Source organism: Lygodium microphyllum, chromosome 19 (genome assembly GCF_053477565.2).
Source record: "Lygodium microphyllum isolate KBCC chromosome 19, Lygodium_microphyllum_v1.1.10, whole genome shotgun sequence".
Classification (NCBI taxonomy): domain Eukaryota; kingdom Viridiplantae; phylum Streptophyta; class Polypodiopsida; order Schizaeales; family Lygodiaceae; genus Lygodium; species Lygodium microphyllum.
Genome location: NC_141153.1, coordinates 6,835,568 through 6,859,648, shown reverse-complemented (window position 1 = coordinate 6,859,648; position 24,081 = coordinate 6,835,568). Strand labels below are relative to the sequence as shown.

Below are 24,081 nucleotides of genomic sequence, written 5' to 3'. Positions count from 1 at the left end.
TTTAAAGGCATGAGGTAAAGCCTCAAATTAATGCATCTTTGAGTGTCACTCTATTGGCATTTCATTGACACTCTTTTTTAGTGTGAATAAGATTATATTAAAGCTAAAATATTTACAACATCTCTACAGATATGTGATCAACTTTCAAAGTAGTTTTCTAACCACTTTATAAGTAGACTTCTTTTTTTTAATATAGTAAAGCATAGTAGCCAAATGCATCACAAAGGCTATTCTTGAAAAACTCAAACACAAAACAACATTTCTACATTGCCATACAACATGCATCATGACTGCTCTAATAAGAGCCCAAATCTGATAAGAAACTATAAGAAACTTCAAGTTTTATTAATCTTCAAGTAGTGCTTGCTTCCACTCTATAATATAACTCCATGAAGACCAACTTTTGCTCGAAGGGCCATAAACTTTCAAATTTTTTCTCCCATGTTTTAAGGAGTCTCTACGCTTCAAGCTCTTCAATGCATCCTTAATCTTCTCCATCCATATATTATCGGTAACAAAAGGAATCCCTATATGCTTTTAAGTGCATTAGCTCTTTTTCGATATGGGGTGGGGAAATACTATAGTTTTCCACCACCTTTAGACTGTAATGTCATGGGCCACTCCTCTTTTCTAATATTTAAGTTTTTGATTAGCCACTACTTCTCAATGCTTGCGACCAAATTTCTTATTTGAGTTCTATGGCATGTTCACCAAGAAGCACATTAAAAATCATGCATTATGAATAATCAATATCTATTACACTAATGTACACAAACACAAAGGGTTCCCACATGACCATTCCCATTTCTATGCAAGGCTCTTTCTACCAACTCAACATAAATAGAAAATTACAAATTATTTCGAGCGATTGATTGTTTATAACCCAATCCAAAAATGTATTTGCAAGTGCACAAAAAAGCACACTAAAGGAGAGGTAGACAATTACTATATAAATTGTGGTTCAACTAATGTAGCGGTTGAAAACTACACGTTTTCATTATTTTTTTGTAAGGTGGAAATATGTATGTAGATGTTCTATTTACAACGGTGATCTCAAACGCCCCCCATTATATCTTCTTTTTTTTTTCAAATGAGTTACATAGTGTTGTTCTACGAGTCAAATTATATATATGCTATAACATCCAAATTAAAAAGATTGGGATATTTTGATATTTTGATCCAAGTAGACCCAATCTTTACTATTAGTTAATAACAGGCCAGGGCGAATGCCATGCGGCAGCCTCCACGCCTCTGTTCTCGCAAAAGCAGGGGTGCCATGCAAAGTGCCCGCTCGACCACCACTGTGTCGCCCGCGTAGTTGTACATCCCGTAAGGACAACACGCTAGTCCCAAGCAAGATGACTCGGAGAGTAGAGTATCTTATCTATATATAAGTAGGAAGGACGCAAGCGGGAATGGTAAGAGTATACATACAAAGGCCAAAAGGATGCAAGCTACAAGAGTACCCAACATTATGCACTATACAAGAGTACCCACCCAACATTTTTTTGTGATTTCGCATGTGGAATACTATTCTTTGCTTAAAAATGTTTAATATTGCACTATGTGCTCATGTAGTAGATTACACATGCCCCTTTGTGCATGATTTCCAATGATGTGTGTGTGTGTGTGTGTGTGTGTAGTTCATCTATACTATTAGTTAAGGAGAGGTGGGGGGCGGGTGCCACGTGGCAACCCCCCACCTCCCCCACAAAAAAGAAAGAGAACGTGGGGGTAGGTGCCAACCTTAAATATTTTTTCTATTTATTAACGAAAACTTTTTTATTTTTGGGTGTCCCGTGTTAGCCTCCCATCCCTTGTGAAATATGAGGGCGTACGCATGTGATATCCCACACTCCCACCGACCCACCCACTAGCAATTAAATTATTAAATCTCTCATTATTACAATAATATCCACTAGAGGTACCCAATAAAAGTTGAATGCATACTTTTACAATGAAGATGCACTTGCAAATCATAACATCGTATCAACTTAGAACCTTAGTATCATCATTCAAATTTATTTTTGAATTCACATAATACATACACACCCTCTGTGTGTGTGTGTGTGTGTGTGGAGATGGTGTACAAATACATAAAACATGCATTAAGATACAAACATTGGTACTTTGAGCTTTAGTGCAAAGCACCAAGACATCAATGCAAAACACCAATATAACATTAACACAAAGCGCTCGTAGAACATTGCCACGAAGTGGCAGCACCAGTCTCAGTGCAAAACGCCAAGAGGAAACTAGGCGCAGAGAAGGATTCACCAAAGAGAAAAAAACAGAGGGACCATACAATAACACTCAAGGATGCATTGTTTTAAGGTCTATAAAATCTAAAACATTGCATGGCTGAATTGTTTTAATGTCATACATAAAAAGTTGTCTTATTGCACTTTAAGTGGTTTTAAACAATACATCTTTTGTGCAAAAATAGTCACTAAATTGAGGTTGGATGCATTTTGCTTTAGGAAATTATCACCTTATTGGCCCCTTTACCCTATCGTTTTTATTCAAAAACAACATTTCATTATTGCGAAACCAAAATGTTTCACCAAGTGAGAGCTTTAACTATTACCCAAGAAAGCTAAAAAGCTCACATGAAGCTTCAGTTAATCTTGACTATCACGCTTAACACATTTGTGCCAACGGCACAAGGTGACGGGCTCCTTTGGTGAATGTGAGAGTGAAGTGCGAATGTAGGGTATCAACGAGGGTATCAGATTAGGCTGAAGATGATGATGGCAACATTGGAGATGAGAGGGAGACGCAGATCGAGATAGAGTGTGCAACCTATAAAAGACAAGTAATCTTCCCCAAAGCAAGATGGTTGCTATAAATATCAAGCAACCCTTCAAACTAGTCGATCGACCATAATTTGCCCAATAAATAACAGCAGGCCTGCCGAAATCGACTGACTGTGAAAATGCTGATGTGGCACTACCTGGGGTCGATCACAATCATCTCAAGCTGGCAGCCTCGAGCAAGGCTAGAAAATGGCTGCCTACTCCCTGGCACTAACTCAGAAAGAAATGCACTATTGATGGCTCCTCACAACCAGGAGATGACAGACTAACAAAATATGGCAAGCCAACAATTCAATGGTATGTCCTGCAAACCGACGCAGTGTGTTGTATGAGCATTTGGGCAAAACACCTCCAAGTAAGGGCTGTGTCACACCGGGGTGGTGCAGTGGGGTTAGTGGGAATGAATTAGCCCCACTGGCATCGGCTCGCATGGAGAGAGTGGGGGGAGAAGGATTTGAACAAACCCTCCAAGCGCTCGTAACCCACACCGAAAAGCCAGGTTTTGCAAGACATTAGCAGGGGTAACAAGTCGAAAATCCAATCGACTGTCAGTGTAAACACCGGAAGCAATGGGATGAGGCCAACAAAAAGGATGCGATTGAATGCAAATGCTCACGTATTTCTGCAACACCTCGTGCGAGTAGAGGGAACCCCACTCTCGTGCTATCTTCCTTTTACCCTTGTAGAGCTGGTGCGACACAGCTCTAAGAGCTCTAACCACCGTGCCCACATTCAATTCGATCGACATTGTAGCGTTCCAAATCCGCGTGAATCTGGGCTTCCAACTTCCAAGTCCTGAGAGCCCCACGAGGGTCATAACTCTTCCCTCGGCCCTGGGCCTTGATTATCGATCAGTTGTCAAATGTCTGAAGATCTCTTCCAAGTTCCGGCTTTGAGCAGGCCCACAAATTTGTTCGTAATAGCAAAAATCCAATACTTCAGCAGATAAGCTCTGTTCTCGACCATAGCAGTACAATGTATCCCTCCTGCTTCCTCATCAAAATCAACTACAGTCAATCCATTCATCACCAGTCGACTCGTGCTGAATGGCAAGCTGACTAACTATTTTGAGATGTAGAGTTGCCCTGTCACGGGTATCTTTCCGGCTTATGGCTAAATTCAGTCAGGATTGGCTTGCAGGGTCACAGTCCTGAAATTTATCCTTACTGCCGTGACAAATATTTAATGTTGCTGCCTTTCCCTGCTCTAAGAGGCAGGAGTCAATATTCAAGACATATTGCTGATGTTTTAGATCTCCGAAAGGATGGGCAGCTGTCTCGTGGGATTAAATTTCAGCCCTACAAAGAAATGGAGGCAGTTCACAGCTTTTAAAGAGGTTTGGCTCTGGTCAACGATGATCAATTTTGATGAATCATGAGACTCTACGTTGGTGGTTGCAAAGTTCGATTATTGTTAAGATTCAGCAATCCCAAGGTGCGCAGTATCTAGTCATTTCGTGGAAGGAAGTCATTCAACAGGTCAGTTGGGAAGGGGACAAGGACCATAGGTCTGATTCCTCACTTTCACAAGTTATTTGGTTGCAGCCTGAAGCCTTCAATAATGATTTCTTCCCATCTGGAGCTGATACGCAGCTCTCCAGAGCAAGCATGTTTGCATCGTGTTATTCGTGTGCGCTTTTGGAGCGGCACTGCTTGAAAACTATGATCTCGCTTTGTTTGTGAACTTCAAAGCAGTAATAAGGCTTTTTAAACACATTTCAAAGAGCACAGTACATATATATTTCAAGACTCATAGATAGTAGCACAAGGAACGTGATATATCCAGTGTAAGCTTGTTTCTTTATCTTACAGTACACTCCTTACGATCATCATAGCCTTGAGAAGGCCTGAGGTGGTCCCTCATATTGCGCCATGAACTCGTCATTGAATTTTCGAAATTTGGCCATTACTTCTGGCATGTCTTCTTCCGCTGGGAGTATCGTAGTTCTGAGGTGGAATGTTCTGCGAGTGGGCAATTACCACAGTAGAGATGATAAACCGTCATACAACCTGCATTTCAGAAAAAGACAAGCACGGCAATGGAATTACAGAATTTACCCTTCTTTTTGACCAAACCCTGACCCAGGAACGGTCGAAATCCCAGTGGCTTCAAGTAGCTTGATGCAGTAAAAGACATCTGGTGCCTTCCCAGCCCTTTTGGCTGCTGCTATTGCAGCTGGTGGCAGCTTAACCTTCGGAAATGAGTACATTGCACCTGTTATTGAAGTCAACAAACAACCCAAAGTACACGTTAAAGTGTTCCCCAGGAAAACACCTTACAAAATGCCTGCATGATCAACATAAGAATACCTTCAGTAAAATTGCAAGTAATGTTTCTACAGCTATTAAATCCATCTGTCATTATGTGAGCCCGCCTTCGAAGTGACTCCAAGACACTTTTGCTGCAGTGATAAAAAAGAAACCTTTAGATCGCACATGGGAGGAATACTAGTATGGTTTTGGTATTGAATTCAAAACCACCAACGGAAAAATGTGTATCCACCTTTCTTGGACATATCGAGGATGAGAAATATCGTTTGGTTTTGGTGGATTGACCATTAAGCCCACCTGAGAATCACATTGGAAAAGCGACCGGGTTAGACCATCTGGGGAAAAAACTCTCATGCACGACAACCACAAAAGTTTTGGTGATATAATGAAACGGACTTACAAAAATCTGGCCAGGAACATTGGGACTCAACGCGATGGATGCCACTTTGTATAGCTCATCCACAGTCTGTACAGACATGATGCTAGATTAGCCACTGCACGTGCATTCTGAAGAATTTCAGATATCTGGCTTTGAAACTCACAAAAGCAACTATATTTGGGATGCAGAAAGCCTGATGCAACAGTTGCAAGAAAACCCTACCACAGAGCAACAATGCACGTGCATTCTGAAGAATTTCAGATATCTGGCTTTGAAACTCACAAAAGCAACTATATTTGGGATGCAGAAAGCCTGATGCAACAGTTGCAAGAAAACCCTACCACAGAGCAACAATGCCTTCATACTTCTAATGATGTTACCAGTGTCACTTTGAGAGGCCACTGGTGTCAACAGAGTGACATGGACATTTTCCATGGTTTTTGAGAACCGCCTTTAAAAGACGATTAGCCTAGAAAGGCAGGCATGCGGCCCAAGGGATCCATACGGTTCAAGCATTCCATGCAAAAGACTCTCGAGTTGTATCAGTTTGTCATATGAACAATGCTGGCAAATGTATATTACTTTCAGTATAGGTCTGATGTAACCGACTCTTTGTAAAGACAGGCAACAGAATCATTGAGCGTAGTGTTTTTGTATATTCAAGACATCAATCATTTCTGATAGCGCATCCTCATTCTAGTGTTCTAGCTCCAGCCTCCTGACATTGATTATGGATGTCTTCATAATTAGTTGCTTGCATCTGACATTTTATGCATATCATCCCAGTGGGAGTCGTCCAAAGGCCACCCAAAGGATTGAGAATAAGGACTGGTAACATGCCTTCCAAACTCACAAACGAAGACAACTCCACTCGCTATAGTATGGTTTGAAGCCTTCAGATCAAGAACAGTGCAAAGATGGTCAATAACGTTTTCTGCAGAGTAGAAAGACCAGGGACAACTAAATGCTGAAAGTGTGAGTAAGATGAGCAAGATGCAATGCGCATGTGCACATACGCACATTGAACAGCAGGGAACTTTGATTCTTAGAAAAGCCACTAGATCTCCAGCTTGAAACAGTTTCATTTACACATGTGAACATTGTAGGGACATAGCTACTCCATTAAGCTCCCAAGGGCAGTCTGCCTTAAGTCCTCCTCAAGTACCCTCACTCTTATGGTTGAATCCAGATGATATGCTCCTGTTGAAATGTGGATAAGGGAAGTCAAAACCTTGTAGCTAGCCCATAATTGTCTTCAAAGTTTTGCTAGGGGAGGTACCTATAGACCTAGGCAGCGCTATCTAAGTACGACCTCGAACAAGACCTAGAACACACAGAGTATTTAAAAGAGTGTCCAGCGCGATTGGCTGTGGACTCGGCCAATGGATTAGTTGTTCTCCCTTCCCCCGAACTAAAGCAATCATGAACACAATGGCTAGGTAAAGATGAGTGCCCTGCTGACTGGCTATGGGCTCGTTACTCATGCCATGAATTCGATTGCTGTTTCCACTCTGACCTGGACCCTGTCTTCCTGTCAAGATGTCTTCGTGTCATGTATACGTGAGAGCGAGGGAGAAATCTTACCTTTTGAGGAATATTAGTCAGCTCAAAGTATCCTCCACGCTGACCGCATTCACCCAAGAAGCCCTTCGACACTGTGTGGAAAGATACTAGCTCAACTTCTTTGCTGAAAGGAGGTCCCATGTCCATCAAAACCTGCAGGCAAGCATCAAATGTTAATCTTCGAATCGCAAGAATAATAAGTACCGTTGTGCTTGTGAAAGGTTCCCTAGCATAATGAACAGTCACATCCAACACACCTTCTTGGCACTGACAAACGGTCTCTCATCCTGATAGATATTTTGTTGATACACTTCATCGGCCAACAGCACAATATTTTCCTTGTGGCAGAATGTAATAAGGTCTCTAAGATTAGCTTCAGAGAGGCATTGCCCAGTCGGATTTCCAGGATTTATAAAAACCAGTGCACGAACCTGCATTTTCAACAGTGATCAGCAATATTATGAGGTAGAAACTTGAGAATACCATCACATAGCTCTGCTGGGGACCACCTAACCTTTGTTCTAATTGAATTCCTGGTTTACATGTCCAAATATTACAAACTAGATTCAGAGAGTGTTTCGACGACACGGAACCCAAAAGGTCATGTTACAAGTGTCACCTTTGTACACAACTAAGGGCTTATGACAATCGCACAAAAATACTGTGTGGAGCTTTGACAGGATGCTATGGAAGACTGGATTCTTAAAGAACGAAGATTCAAAGCAGTGACTAATGAGTCTTTTGTTGTTACAGGATTCAAAGGACTGCTTTTGCTTCTAGTGTGCACATGAAAGCACGGGAGTGCAGCTGATTTGGATGTGCTGCACGTACCGCATATATTGACAAGATTGTCACAGCACTCAGACATCGATTAGGAAACAATAGACTGCCAACTATGTCATAGGGGTTGTTAGTTGTAGAAGACGTCCTTCAGAGTGTGAAAAACAGAATCTTGGGAAGACATTTCTTCCGAGCACCATAGGTACGTCATGAACTTAGCAATTATAGGCACTCTGTTTTCTTCTCACGAGTGGACTTGACTTCTAGTAAGGAAGTCATGGATGATGGTGGCACATGTACAGCATTACGATAGCAAGATGCATCTGGATTCAGCTGCTGATAGACAACTTGCTAGTATCATGGTCGATTTTGGGCATCGTTCAAGATCGGGTGGGCAATTACAGTCAATTAGCCCAAGATCCCAAAGATCGATGGCAAAGCAGATTGGAAGGTTTAGCTGCCCTTGGCCAAAAGAGGAAATAGCACTTTGTCTCTCCATGGCAAAGGGGTTCAAGTAGGCTCTATAGGAAGGTGCAGGCACTATGGTGAGAATTGTACGTTTAGGCCATTCCTTGGTACTCTAACCCTACTGATTAGATTGTGTCAATGATAGCCAACGGGATTCTATCTCCCGCTCAGTAGAAAAGCCAGATGAGGATCTGGAGACATCCTTCAACAGGTTAATGAAGTTCCTTCTCATATACCCTTTTTCTCTTTCTACTGATTACTGATTAGATTGTGTCAATGACATCCAACGGTATTCTATCTCCATGGATGTGGAGGAACAGGTCCCATGTGGAGAAATAATGGTTGGGATCCACACTGATGGACTCATTATTGTTTTAAGTCTGGACTGAGAGTTGTCACGGTTCGAGAGTAACCTTAAGCTCCTACCAACGAGTACAAAAAGCTCAAAAGATCATTCACAAATTGAACAGAAGATGGGTATGTTTTATTCAAGAAGACTTCACAAATAAAAATATTTTTAAATAGACTTTAAACGCACGTGATATAGAGGATCTATATCCACTGAACCCCCAGAACCAAGATTGCTCCACGCAATAATCTTGGGCAAAGGGTCTCATCCCTTTCTTGTAGAGAGAGGCTGCATAGATGATCACAATCTAGTGGAGAGTCCTGTACTTACAGTTATACCCTTCCGGCGAGCTGCAGAGACTTGGTGTCCAAGGTCCTCAATATCCATGCCCCAATTTGATTCCTCGTTTAAATAGTAAGGAACCAATGTTCCACCAACTAATTGTATTGTTGCTGAGTACAGAGGATACTGTGGTATTGGACATAAGACCTGCGAGAAACCAACTCTGATGGAATGACGCAAGCTGAATTTTAAAATATATGCATACTAACTTTGCGACCAAAACAAACGGATGCAGAAAGAGAAAAGAGAAAGACCAAACATACGCATTACGTACACTTGATAGATATTTAAACACTCTGAGATAACAAGAAGTTGGATTGCATTACCCCATCCTTATCATCTCGAATAATAATGTTCAGAAGTTGCATTACACCTTTACTCGCCCCATCCGTGAGAAAAATATGTTCCGGATCACTGCATGACTTTGATGGTCAAAAAGCTACTCCAACATCAAAGTTATTGAAGTACAAAAATGCTCAATGGATCTGAGGATTTGAGATCACCCATGTCATGACTACAAGCTTTTGGTGTGCATACGCATTGATAACTTTTCTTATGCGAGCATGAGTTTGAAAGAATTCAAATATCACAAAAGGCTGACCTAAAGAAGTGTATTGATTTTCACGCCAATCTAATTTCCTCGTTTTGTAATTATCAGATACAAAAGCTAGGAGCTCTGACTGAGACAATTCCTCTGCCTTTGGATAACATAGTATCAATCAAAGAGAGAGTACGAAGTCACAAATCTCAAACAAACAGCAAGAGTGAGACGCGGGCATGCCTTGGGTATCCGTCTCGTCTTAGGAGAAAATCGGCAACTTCCTGCCGAATACCAGGTAATCCTCTAGAATCACTATAAGCACCTGTTCAAAAAGAAATGAAAAGTGATGTTTACACTCATTCAAGTATACATATGCAATAGCCAAGCACACCAACATCAAGAATGGCCACACGCATAGTAGAGCCGAATTGCATCAAAGCGTTAAGGATGAGTACTTGGGACATGCTAGCCAATCGTGTCTCAAACAGTGAGTCCAGTCAAAAGATAAACAATCGAGTACTTCGATCACAGGACGATTGAGGACCCAAGCAAAATTTAAGGAGGTAAACCTTGCAAAATCAACCATCATCCTCTGGACATGTGTAACAGTCCCATGAGGTACACCTTATTGCAAAGCCCGAATCTTAGAGTTTGTCGATGCCAACACGCAGTCAATAAACTGTTTGAATTCCCTAGGGAAGGAAAGACTCCTCAACAACTGCAGCGTGCTACGTAACAGATTATGAGAAGCAACAACAGGACAATAGAGACAGCAGCTAGACAGACTAGACTGAAGAGTTTAGCAGGGTTCTTACTACTTTTTATCATCACTTTTAGGCGTAACGAACAAAATAAAGAAAGGTGCTCAACCATAGGGCACCGCGGCAACTAAAGAAAGTTCACTTACCGAGGCCACCGGACGTGTACGAGAGATAGTGCTTTGCTCTGGCAATAACATCCGCAGGGAACAAAATGTCAACATTGAGATCATCCATCAAGAACGGCGCTTGACAAAGTGCCATCACCTACATCATGTACCCAGTATTTCCCTCAAGAACGTCATACATTAAACAATTACAGGCATGGCGGACATCCCTGGCACAGCTCAAGAACTTGCTGTTCATTTTCACCCTACGGCCTTAATTCTTACAGTCAGTCAACAGAGATTACGTACCTGACGTGGAAATGTCAATGGCTTCTGGCCCAGCGCATGAGGATTTCCGACATTGGTGAAAATAATCTGAGAAAAACCAAAGCAGTTTAGCTCGCGATAGACAATCCCATAATCTTCGATTCGATGAACTGCGAAAAGCGAGCTCAGCCTACAAAATGAGCAGCAGCACCCGCCAAAACATGAAAAAACAGCACGCACACCCGGGGATGGACCGCATAGAATATGGCTTAGCGTTCTGGGTGTCAGTAACTACAGAAGGAGCTGTACAAAGATGGCTTAGCAGGCCTATATCCTTTTGCAAAGGTAATCTGTTACAATGGCTTATACAATGCAACAGATTGGTTCGAGGTCTGGGTCTGTCAGTGGTAAGCAATCCAATTTGAGGCAATATAGGACACACCTTCTTCCCTTCTTTCTGCAATTCGGACGCTCTGATGTAGAGCTCTCCTCGAACAGCGTAAACTAGCTTCTTAATGTTCTCGTTAATGGTATCGGGATCCAAAACCTTCTGACTCGGAGCCATACTGGATGGAGGAGGCGCTCTGCTATCGTGTGTGTGTGTCTCCCCTATTTATGGTATTTTTGTGTTCTTTGGGGATGGGGGGGGAGAGAGAGAGAGAGAGGGAGGCAAAGAGAGAGAGCGCTTTTGATTGGGCGACCTGGGAATGGGAGACGACATACACCGAGATATACGAGCAGGCAGGCGGAGTCTGGAGGAGGAAGAGAAAAAAAAAATAAAGTTTGGTCCCCTTTAAAAAACCACACAACTTACACACACACGGCTGTAAACGCATCTCGCTGGGAAACTGGATGGGTTTCCAGTCCGCCATGTTTTTCGTTTTCTTTTTTTCCTTTTTCGATATAGCCTGGTTTGTAAGTGTGGTGTGGCTATCGCGTCTCCCTTTGGTCCATTCAGGACCTTACAAATTTTCACATGCTTTGCCGATGAAATCGGAAAGAGAACTTTCGAGTCAAACATCGTACTGGTGTCTCTGTGTCGTACGAGCTACATCGCTAAATAAGGTGGTTGTGCTCCGTTGTAATTTGGTTTGCTATCAAGGGTGTGCGATATATCAAATGCAGTTGAAGTTTCATACCGATAAGATATCAAGGTAAGACTGCCACTAAAATAATTCCAAATTTTACCATAGCAACACCTTGCCCAAAAACAATCATCAAGTACATAGAATTAGAGCACACACTTATCTCCCAAGTTTGGATGCAATCCTCATAAGGCCAAATACAAAATTGCATATATGTTCAAGCTTTCACATGCCCTTGGTCTAGCATATCCATGTACGTAGGCCTCATGGCCTACCACCCCTATCTTTCCCATGGGCCCCAAACGATATGCTATTCGAGGCTTTTGTGAACCCACCACTTGTAATAGCTCATGGTTTGATTCTGACCAACTCAGTGTGTGCTACTCTTACAATCTTAGCCTTCTCACCCAAACACGCTATTACATGTTCCCTCCACAATCCTTGAATGTTATCGTGATAGGTGGCTTCACTTGTTGTATTTGCCCACACATGGCCCTTGCACATAAAAGGCAGCACCCAATTCCCATTTAGGGTTATGATAACAGTAAGCTTTTGGGCTTCTCAATTGTGGTGCTACATTTCAATCTCCTCCTCTTTGGCCTTCTACAATTGCAAGCTACTCTTTTTTATCAACCTCCTTGTCCACATCTATGAGCTAGGGAGAGGATGTGTAAGCTACTCATCACTGCAACTTATTTACAATTCCAATTCAAGAAATCAAGCCCACAATCACTCCAGTTGATTTGCAATTCCAATTTGGGAAATCAAGCATATTGTCTAATGCCTCATCTTGTTAGGAGGCATAAAGCACCTTAGTGGCCTTATCTCCTCGAGACCCAAGGTCTTCATGAACAACATCTTCTATGGCGCTCGCACCTACAACAAGCATGCTTGCACTCGAAACATTGTTGCCAATGACAAGGACATCTTCTACGGCATCAATTAGTGTATGTCCCTCAATGGCTAAAAGCAAATCATGCCTTTGCATGTTTCTTTCTTATCACCACTAGTTTGTATTACGAGCATGTTCAACGTGACCCTTAATCTCTTTGAGGGCTCTCTATTGATAGCATGTACTAGCCACAAATGCATTTACTCGTGTCATGTTTGTTGCCAAGTGCCTCTTCCCAAATAATGGTACTTACATTTGCTTGTACTTGTGTATAGCCCATTTGGTGATTATAGCTGCCTTGGCACAAGAAAAAATAAGAGCTTAAAAGTGAGATGCTAGGTTTTTGTACTAGCAATCTAGTAGTGTACATGTACCACTTCGTCAAGGATTTCACAAACATAGCCAACATTTGTGCTAAATTTTCAACACTAAATATGCCAACCTAAATGGTCTACATCAACTCTCTTCACAATCACCTCACGCAAGAGGATAAAGAAGAGACTAAACTTTTTGCAATGTCTAGTGCTTAATTTTAGAGCCATGATAAGCCATATTTTGTTGATCATATCAATAAAGGGTTCTATTATTTGCATACTATATCACAATCTAGCATCATAGCTTTCAAAAGCATAAGTCAACAATGGGTAATTTACAAACACATGTTCACCCATGTTTCCTATATGTTATACCACTTGCAATGAAAAATGTATAGGAAACAGTTCACTCTACTAAATGAAACTTCTACCTAGGGCCACAAGATATTGGGTAATGAAGTCGACATGTGACAATTATCTCACTTCCAAAATCATGTTCACAATGCATAAGGTAGAGGTAGTCCAATTTTTTATCTTTTTATGCAAGGATGCAAATATTCATGCACCTCGTGCAATTTGAGCTCAATCATACTTACAAAGTATAGTCATGCATAGGTCAATGGGAGGCCAATGCTCCAATACACGTCATGGACCCTTGTTTGTTAAAGTAGCAATATTTTTGTCACTTTTGTATTTTTCATAAAGGGCATTGCACATGGGCATCATGCTAGAGATTTGTGCCATGTATCACATCATAGTTTTCATCCTGGTCAAGAGCCCTAGTTGGGGTTGGAGCCATTTTCAAGCATGTAAAACAGCATGCCAAAAGCATTATATCATGCACACCTCTAGCTTCCTTTAAGCGAGTGGCAATGGCTACCTCTCACATAGCTGTGCATACTCTCACACAAGAATGCAGTGAGCTTATTGTTAAATCTTATCGTTATAGTCCTCTTCCTCGAATCCTTTGATGGCTCCAATTCAAGGCACTAGCTCAAGCAAGCTCCATCTCCATGCTCCAACCTCCAACCTCCATAGTCGCGTGCGCAAGAAAAGAGAAGAGAAGAAGGAGAAGATGAGAAGAAAAGAAGATGAGCTTCTCCATAGTCCCTCACTCTCGCACACTCACACTCTCCCTCTCTCATACTCTCTCTTTGCCTCTCTCATGCACAAGTAAGAAGTGGGAACAAGAAGAAGAAGAGAGATAGTTTGCATACACACCAAGAATGAGCTTGTCCATTAGCTTTATGGCTTTTGTACATGCCTTCTCCCCTTGGGCACCGACCCATTTCCATGACTGTTCGTTTGGCCTTGGTCCTCTTTGCCACTCTTTTCCTATTCGTTCCTATTCTCATGGCTCCTTTATATGCACCTTTTCATTTACAACTTGCATAAGAGGGAGCTTGGCACTCTTTTATAAAGGACTAAAATGCGCTTTATCTCTTGTGTGCCATGTTCATGATTTTAAAAATTTTCATGTGCTTCTTGGTTTTCTTTTTCCCTCGAGTTGTCTTCTTATGCTCCTTCTTAGGCCGTCTTTGTGCCTTGTGTCATTCCAAGGGTTAATATTACTCCCCTCCTAGTTAAGTGCTAGTCCCATGGCACTAGATGGTATGGATTGGAGAGGTTAAGGATGGTCTATAAAATGGTACTTGGGGCTTTTGGAAAATTGGTCATGTAGAATAAGCTTGTGATGTGTGATCGGAGATTGTTGGTGCTGAAGATATCTTGACTGATCAAAGAGGGCCTCTAGAGTTATTGGCTAACTACACAGCTGCAGAATGTATTTATAAAAGGAAGAATAGGTGCACTACCTACGGGGTGTATTTGCCTTACCGTGCAGTGCATTGTGCAAGTGGTGGTAGAATTGGGAGATGGGTTGAACCAGCCTGAGGTGTTGTTTCATAGGGGAAGGTGCTACACATGACTCAGGAAGACATGTTTATCACAATATTGGTCTTGCCCTTGATGTGCCCTATAAGTGCGTGAAGTGGGAAGGGGCTAGGGATTTAATGGTTGTTAGATGCACTATTCATGGCACTCATACATTACAAATAAGAAATATATATTTAAAAAGAACAAGGGATGATACTAAGTTGCATTGCGTTCTCTTGCAGGGGTAGAGCTGGGTGGAGATTTAAGTGACTTACTTAGAAAGGACCTCGACTTAGGATATATAGCCTTTTAAGTTAACTATCATGTTAAGAGATGTAGTGGACAAAAATGGGTGGTTATACCTCGTGAATCGACTATCACTCATGTCCTCTAGTAGGTTCATACAAACGGCTTGCAATAGGGTAGCTGTCATCATGAGTCTAGTCATCGCACAAGGGAAAGGGCAAACATTGAGCTTTTCTAGGCAACCTCCATTTCTTATTCCACATAGTCTACTTATTCCACCTATAGATATTTCCACTACCACCACCACCACCACCACCACCATGGCTTCCTCCATCACCACCACCGTTGCCATTGTTGCTACCGCCATTGCTGCTACCTCCACCACCACTACTACCAGCTCTGCCACCACCACCACCACCACCTCCACCACTACTACCACTACCCTCACCACCTCTGTGATAGCCACTACTACCTTCACTCTATGTACCTCTCTTTGTTTCTTTCTCGTCTCTCATTCTAAGTTTCTCAGTTTCTCTATCTACGTGTATATTTTCTTTTTCTCTTTCTAACACACTTGCTCAAATAGAACTCTATCTCGTGTAAATGATTCTCTCTCTCTAGTATGCAACGTGTGTACATTTGTGCGATCACCCTAGGATGGTACACCACGGCCCACACCTCTCTCTCTCTCTCTCTCTCTCTCTCTCCTTCAAATTGCTCCATGTCTTTACTCTCTTAGTTTCTCTCTTTACATGCAATTTCTCCCTCTTGCTCTCTCTCATGCATGTGATTAGTCAACATTGTATAATAATACCTTACATCGGTATGTGTTGTAACAAACGCTTGTCTTAAAGCTTTTATATATATATATATATATATATATATATATATATATATATATATATATATCTCTCTCTCTCTCTCTCTTACACACATAATACGGATGATTGTGTGGCCGCTCTGTGTTTTTAGAACTTTAATTGCAATGGATTGATAGCTTCCTCCCCCCCCCCCCCCCCCTTCTCTCCCTCCATGCCCTTCCCCCAACGAATTTGATACAAGACAATTCATAAAAGCAATCTAAATATGCATTTATATTGCATTAACTCTGTCAATAGTGCTTTTGCTTAACAAATTAAGAGAGACAAGGTTACTAAAGGCTTGTCAAAATTTTGACATAAGCTATTCAATTGAATTGTATAACATTACTTTCTTGATAAAATAAAATGTAGTTGTGCTAAGAGATAGTGTTGACATTGCATTGTTGGTCATAGTATAGGTGGTGCTTGAAAAGTTCTTTTGCTTCCAAATACAATGTGCAAGTTTTCTTTAGTGTGGTGAGTGTGGGTTGATGTATAAACATGTTGGCATTTGCATCCATTCCAAATACTCAGAGGTACACATAGTATAGGTACTTCCATGCCAAATATGCTTTTCCTTCTTTGCAACACGATCTATGAAATCCTAGCAATTACATATTGGATTCTTTTCAATGTGCATATTGTCATAACACTCCTGCAAGACACTTGAGTTAGGTGCCTCTAGTTTGAAAAGCTCATAGTTCAAGGGATTCACCACTTCGTGGCTCTTCCTGTAACTTGTGAAATACCTCTAAAGCCAATGTTGAGTCTATCCATTTTCCTGTAACTTGTGAAACACCTCTTTGATATCTACATGAGTCCTCATTAGCATCCACCTCTTTTGCCACCTTTTGTAAAAAAAATCCACCACTCTCCAACATGTGGATTTCTTCTACTGTCAAATTTGTGCCTCTTGCTCCACTGTCCATACTTGTGGAACCTTGGGAAGTGTATCATGAATGGAAAAACAAATGCTCCATGTATGGTCCACACTGTCATTGCAGAATCACATGAATTGGCACCACATTCCATGTTTATTGGTAGCTTCTCCTCTTGAGCTGGACCACTTCATTATGCCCCAAAACAAAGGTGTAGGCATTCCATGCGTCATGTTTTTTTATTGTTTTTTTGCATTTTCTCTCTCCAACTTCCAACCATCCTTGACATTACGCACGATTGTGAGATGGAATCCTTCTTATAGCCTAATCGGTGTCATGAAGGACTGTCTCCACCAACGTTTTCTCCGAAGAATTTGGTGATATTGCCCTTGATTGGTCAAAAGGAAAATGATTCTCAAAGTTTAGTTTTCTTGTGTCCTTTCTTCTAGGTATATTTTTAGTCACATACCCGGGTCTATGAGAGGCATTGGCTTCCTCTAACCCCATTTTCCCATCAACCTTATGTTTTCTCACTATAGTCATATTGTCCCCTCGAAAATCAAGATGTTGATGCAATTCAATTCCTCATGCAACCTCCTCAACCATCCTTTATTGTTGCTCGAGGTATGGGGCTTATCCCTTGTTGTAGGTTAACTCAAAAGCTTCTCAGCACTGGGTCTTGCACCAATAACACATGTATCGTACAAGCTAATACATTCCTTAAATCCCTCCCTTGCCAATCAACTTGCATGCATTGGCTCTACTAGGTTTATGGTTGGCATATGAGCAATGTCCTCCACGAGTGCATGTGAGAAGCGAGCTTTTTGAGTGAGCTTTTTTGGGCAACCTCCATTTCTTGTTCCACATAGTCCAGTTATTCTACCTCTTGATTTTTTTGGCCTCCACCACCACTTCTGTCGTTGTTGTTGCCACTACCGCCACCACCGCCACCACCACCATGGCTACCTCCACCACCACTACCACCATCTCTACCGCCACCATTGTTGCCATTTCCACCACCACTACCATTATCCCCACCATCTCCATGATTGTCACCACTACCTTCACTCTATGTACCTCTCTCTCTCTCTCTCTCTCTCTCTCTCTCTCTCTCTCAGTTTCTCAATTTCTCTCTCTACGTATATATTCTCTTTTTCTCTTTCTAGCACACTTGATCAAATAGCACTCCATCTCGTGTATATTCTCAAATTCTCTCTCTACGTGTATATTCTCTTTTTCTCTTTCTAGCACACTTGATCAAATAGCACTCCACCTCGTGTAAGCGATTTCTCTTTCTCTAGCATGTAACATGGATTCATTCATGCGATCACCCCGGAAGAATGGAACACCACGGTCCACACCTCTCACTCTCACTCTCTCTCCCTCTCCCTCTCTCTCTCTCTCACACACACACACAAATTACTCTATGTCTTTACTCTCTCTCAGTTTAGGGTTGTACATGCAATTTCTCCCTCTCACTCTACATTCTCTCTCTCCCTCCCTCACACACACACACACACACACACACACATCCTAGTCACTCACTCACTCTCCATGTTTATCTCCCTCTCTCTCCCTCACTTTTTCTCTCTCATGCATGCGACCCGTCCACATTGTATAATAATGCCTCACATTAGATTATGGCACGTGTTGTAACAAACACTTCTCTTAAATCCTAAATACGTCTCTCTCTCTCTCTCTCTCTCTCTCTCTCTCTCTCTCTCTCTCTCTCTCTCTCTCTCACATAACGTGAATGCTTGGGCAACCACTTGTTTTTAAAACTTTAATTGCAATGGATTGATAGCTCCCCCCTCTCTCCCTTCCCCCCTCTCCCCAACAAATATGATACAAGACAATTCATACAAGCAATCCAAATGTACATTAATATTGTGTTAACTTTGGAAAAAGTGCTTTTGCTTGTCAAATTAAGAGAGACAAGGTCAGCAAAGACTTGCCAAAATTTTGACACAAGCCATCCAACTTGATTGTATAACAGTGACTTTCTCAACAAAATAAAATGTGGTTGTGCTAAGAGGTAGTGTTGGCATTGCATTGTTGGTCAGTGTACATGTGGTATTGGAAAAGTTTTTCTGCTTCCAAATACAATGTAAACATGTTGGCATTTGTATCCATCCCAAACACTCGGAGGTACATATAGTATATGTACTTGCACACCAAATATGCTTTTCCTTCTGCAGCACGGTCCATAAAATCTCGGCAATTACATGTTGGATTCTTTGAAATGTACACACCATAACACACGTGCATGACACTTGAGTAAGGTGTCTCTAGTTTGAAAAGCTCATGGTTCAAGGGATTCACCATTGTGTGGCCCTTCACAGTTGCATCTAGAGCCAACAGTGAGTCTATCCTCTTCCCTGTAGCCTGTGAAACACCTCTTCGATATCTACATGAGCCCACGTTAGCATCCACCTCTTGTGCCACCTTTTGTAAAACAAACCCACCACTCTCCAACATGTGAATTTCTTCTACGGTCAAATTAGTGCCTCATGCCACTAGCCATACTTCTGGAACCTTCGGCGGTACGTGATGAATGGAAGAACAAATATTCCATGTATGGTCCACACTATCATTACAAAACCACATGAACTAGTGCTGCATTTCATGTTAATTGGTAGCTTCTCCTCTTGAGCTAGACCACTCCATGATGCCCCAAAATGAAGGTCCAAGCACCCCATGTGATGTATTTTTATAGGTTTTTTTGCATTTTCTCTCTCTAGTTCCCAACCATCCTTAACATTGCACACAACTGCGAGCTGGAATCCTTCTTAGAGCCCAAACTGTGTCATGAAGGACTGTCTCGACCACCATTTCCTCCAAACAATCTGGTGATACTACCCTTGATTGGTCGGAAGGCAAAGGGTCCTCAAAGTTTAGTTTCTTGTACCCTTTCTTCTAGGTATGTTTCGGTCAATACTTAGGCCTGTGAGAGGCATTGGCTTTCTCGGACTCCACTTTTCCATCAATCTTACGTTTTTTTGCTATAGTCACATTCTTCCCTTGAAAATCCAGACATTTATGCAATTCAGTTCCTTTTGCCACCTCCTCAACCATCCTTGCCATTGCTCGAGGTGTGGGGCTAATTCCTTGTTGTAGTTGATTCAAAAGCTTCTATGTAGCACTGGGTCCTGTACCATGGAACTTTCCATCAATGAATGCATGTTGTTTTGTGCTCTATAGTTGAGCATTGGCAAAATCACTAACACATATATCGTACAAGCTGATAGATCCCTTGAATTCCTCCCTTGCCAACCAACTTGCATGCATTGGCTCAGCTAGGTTCATGGTTGGCATATGAGCAATGTCCTCCACCACCTGGACAAAAATATGACACAAGAAGGTATGGACCATGAGAAAACAAATGCACCACACAACACATCCTACTATTACAAACTAGTCTTACCATGACAAAGTACCGCCTCCAATGTGGATATTAGATATGCCACCAACTAAGCCAACAATCCATTACTAGTATATTGTAATCCGCAACTTTCCCTGAGGCCCACCAAGTCCAAATGAATCGATATTGCATTGTTGCATCATCTTCCATAACTGCACACCTCCACATGCAGCACAAGTGCTTATGCTCATCTTGGAAACTTTTGTGCACATATTGTGATGTGTGTATGTGGAGACTTTGTTCCCAATGAAATAAGCAAGATCTCTCCTTTCCTTGCATTACGTTATCCCGACCACCATTGAACACTGTGCAGATGGACCTCCAATTGGCGATTGCCTTGTTGCCATGAATCCTCGAAAATCAGTGCTTGGGTGTCCACACTTCTCCATCACTTCATTCATCTTTATCCAAAAAAGAGCTTGTGTATCTATATCCTCTTCCTTCATCTCACATATTGCCAGAGTCATTAACTCTTGTACACCACAGAAACACAAGACAGGAATGGGAGAGTAAGCAAAACTATGTTACTCAAGTTCGTGTTGTGACAGTAGAATCACGTAAGAAAAACTACCTCGGGTCATACACATGTGCTGCCATGGTGGTCCAATCATTAATGTGATGCACATAGTCGAAGCATATGTAGCTATTGTGTAGGTCCCTAGTGCCATTCCTTTGCATATGATTCACTAAGTCAATCCCTAAGGCTAGCCCAGTCATTGACATTTTTAATATAAAGCACCTACTATCATTGTCAATGGCTTGCCTAGGAAATAGGCTACCATGGAAAAATCTATATGCACAATGTTGCTTTAACTTTAGAAGACGAGATTCCATTCCCTGATCACTCTCAGTGCGTGTTGCACAAACCATGTGTTTGAACCTGCATGTGTAAAATATTGATCTTCATATGCATGATTTTTTTTAATATTTTGGAGTGTGTTATGAATGGAATAATATATTACCTGTTCCTCTAAATGAGTGGTTGGAGTTCCTTGAGCATCATCGAGAGTTCAGTGTCAAACATGGGGACACCTTGCTCATGAACCAAGGCACTCATCACTAGCCTTCTAGCCACAGTCATTTGCAAGTGTCGAGGTCCAGCTACACTAAAGTCTCTTACCATTTCCTCCATGGTCTTTCGCATCTCTTTGACATTAGCTCTGCATGTGACTCTTTGCACCTCATGGTTATTTGTGCCTTGATGGATAAACAGTCTTGACATTTGCCTCGCTGACGTCACATAATACACTATATACTTGCACTTGGTAAGCATAATGGGGGGGTTCTTACAATAGAAGCATCTAAGCTTCCAAGACCATTAGCTGACATTCCGACAGTCGGTATGGCTGTACTGAGTTTACTTGCATGGCATGTATTGGGACTTGATTAGCATGCAATAGGGTACTAGAACCATGTCATGCGACTCTGCAATCATTTTAATGATAGTGGAGCAAATGAAGATTCTTGTACCTATTCATGCCACCTTGTTTGGGGAATAAAAAATTGACCTGCAAGTACAATTTCTATTGGGACACTCTAGCTCTCTGATACATTTGCTTCAACGAACAATACCGAGGAATGCCATTAATGTTGACGCGGGCTTTGTCTAACAATGGCCATCGTACTTTTGCTCCATGTCCTCCATTGGATGCACATTGCTAGTGGAAGCTCATATGCCACAATGCCATCATACAAAACTGTGATCTCCTCCACTCTCTCTATAGGGCTCATATTTTGAAGCAAATGATGTAACACTTGGTGTCGGCTCCCTGAAGACATTATGTACTCAACCACACTTATAGCATAAGAAGATTGTCGCATCCCCACCTCTTCCACATCAAGCATGATAGGGATGATTTTGTTTTTCTGAATATCCAAGGGGGGTGGTGAGGCTTCCACAGTGATTGTTGTTTTCTCAACGTTGCAAGGGTTCTGGATGATGTCTATGGTAGGGAAAGGTTTCAATGTAGGTCCATTTCCTTGTTCCATAAGATATTTTTGCGAGACCAAGGTATCTAGAACATATACCTAGACATGCTCATGGTCATTGCTACAATGGATTAGCGTGCTTTGTATTCAGCCATTTGGACATTGCCATTGCAAATGTCTTCCTTCTTCAACATCATGAACCAACTACTTGTATAGTGCATAATAGTTTTGGCACATAGAGAGGATACATAAATGCGGACCTTGGTATTTGGTGTAGCACTAGATGTTGGATCCATTCCCAAAGCTATCTACACATGTATGAATAAACATGTAAGATATGGGTGTTAGTGACATTTGAATAAAGGAAAGGTTGGTCACACATTGTAATTGTTGGAGTTCCCACATTTGGAGTCTCTCTCTTTCTTGCTCTTGTTCCATCTGCCATAGCTCTCACCTTCGTGCTCTCTTGCTCAATCCTTCTCACCTTTCAACTGGTATCAGAGTTTGGCTCTTTGAGGTCTTGAACATGGTCAGGCACTCCCTCTGCATTCATTCTAATACCTACACTCTTGTCTTCACTCTTGGCAACCAAGCCACACCTTTCAAGCTTCCAGTCGGTCTCATCCTTCCCGAACAAGCATTAGGCCTTCTTGGGCAACCTCAGGGCATTCATCTATAGGTATTGGAGCTCTCATTCTACTCTTTATTTTAGTCCATAAGGTTTGAAGAATAGGGCAACCATGGCTAAGCCCATGAAGGTTTGAAATTGAGCTCTCTCTCTTCTATGCCTATCGAGGCCTCTTGGGAGGCTTCTTTGGGAGCCATAGAAGCTCCCTAACCATCGAGTAGTGCCCAGATCCCTAAGAAACATAAAAACACAATTTTAGCAGGTTGCCCCATTTTCTTAGCCTTTAAAAAACGTGGCCTTTATCTCCAGCACCTCTTCACGCCATTAGCACCACATGAAGGTCTCATTTGAGGCATATGAGCATGCTTCAACCATGGCATTGAAGGCTTGAGCTTGGCATTGACACTTGGGGTTTGATATACTTCAATCCAAATTTTCATAATAGTCCATAGGCAACCCCAAACAGTGCTACATTAGCATTTGATGTTTATGCTTGCTTGGTACTAGCTATTGATGCCATTTGTTACCTGAATCATGCATGGATGTTATGGGAAGCTATGCATATGATATGCCATTGATTTGGTGCTAATTTTGGCCCTGTTTAGACTAAATTTACTACCGTAATAGAGTAAGGCTGAAGATATTTAACTTGGGTTATGTTATGACTATTGGTCTCAGGTGCTTTCCAAATGCTTGTTATGACTATTTGGATGCAAATGGAGGTTGGCAAATGTCTTGGATGGTTCCAGAATGTATTTGGAGCCTTGTTTGAGCTCCCTATTGGTTGGACTTACTTTAAATTGGTCTACACTGGCATGCTTTGTGACATAGGTTATATCTATGGTTTATGCATGGCCCATTGGTACATGCTTTGAAGCATATGTATAGCTACCTCCCGCAACCCAAAAATTAATTGTGCTCGATATGACATTTGCTCAATTGCAATACTACAAGATGCGTAAACAAAGCATGTGCAAAATATGTAGGGAAGGGTGGAGTGTAGAAAGATGCATGCATGTGAATGTATATGTGCACAGTGGATTGAGTAACAAGGAGGTAATATTGTTGTCCCGATATTAACTATTAGTTAAAGTGAAAAACAATAGATATCACACATTATTACAGTGAGTGTAACAAACTATTTGATACCCTATCCTCTTTTAGTAAGTCCACACAATAATGCTCAATTGAAAGTAGCAAAAACATATGTGATGTAGTCTCTCTTATGTGTGTACAATGGAAGTGATATATTAGGATATATAATATCAAATCATGCACATAAAAGTGAGAGGTACATGAATGTATATATGCAT

General features: G+C 41.6%; 1 protein-coding gene across 1 annotated transcript; it reads right to left on the bottom strand.

The window, feature by feature from the left end:
* Window positions 1-4,519: 4,519 nt before the first annotated feature.
* On the bottom strand, window positions 4,520-11,403 carry LOC148019527 (glutamate--glyoxylate aminotransferase 1-like). Its single transcript, XM_087701020.1, has 13 exons — window positions 11,083-11,403; window positions 10,683-10,748; window positions 10,416-10,533; window positions 9,749-9,830; window positions 9,294-9,381; window positions 8,956-9,114; window positions 7,286-7,459; window positions 7,050-7,181; window positions 5,487-5,552; window positions 5,319-5,383; window positions 5,126-5,217; window positions 4,874-5,030; window positions 4,520-4,777 (listed from the first exon to the last, which is right to left on the bottom strand). The coding sequence occupies exons 1-13, from the start codon at window positions 11,203-11,205 to the stop codon at window positions 4,645-4,647; spliced, it is 1,455 nt and encodes a 484-aa protein (XP_087557146.1). The 5' UTR covers window positions 11,206-11,403; the 3' UTR covers window positions 4,520-4,644.
* Window positions 11,404-24,081: the final 12,678 nt, after the last annotated feature.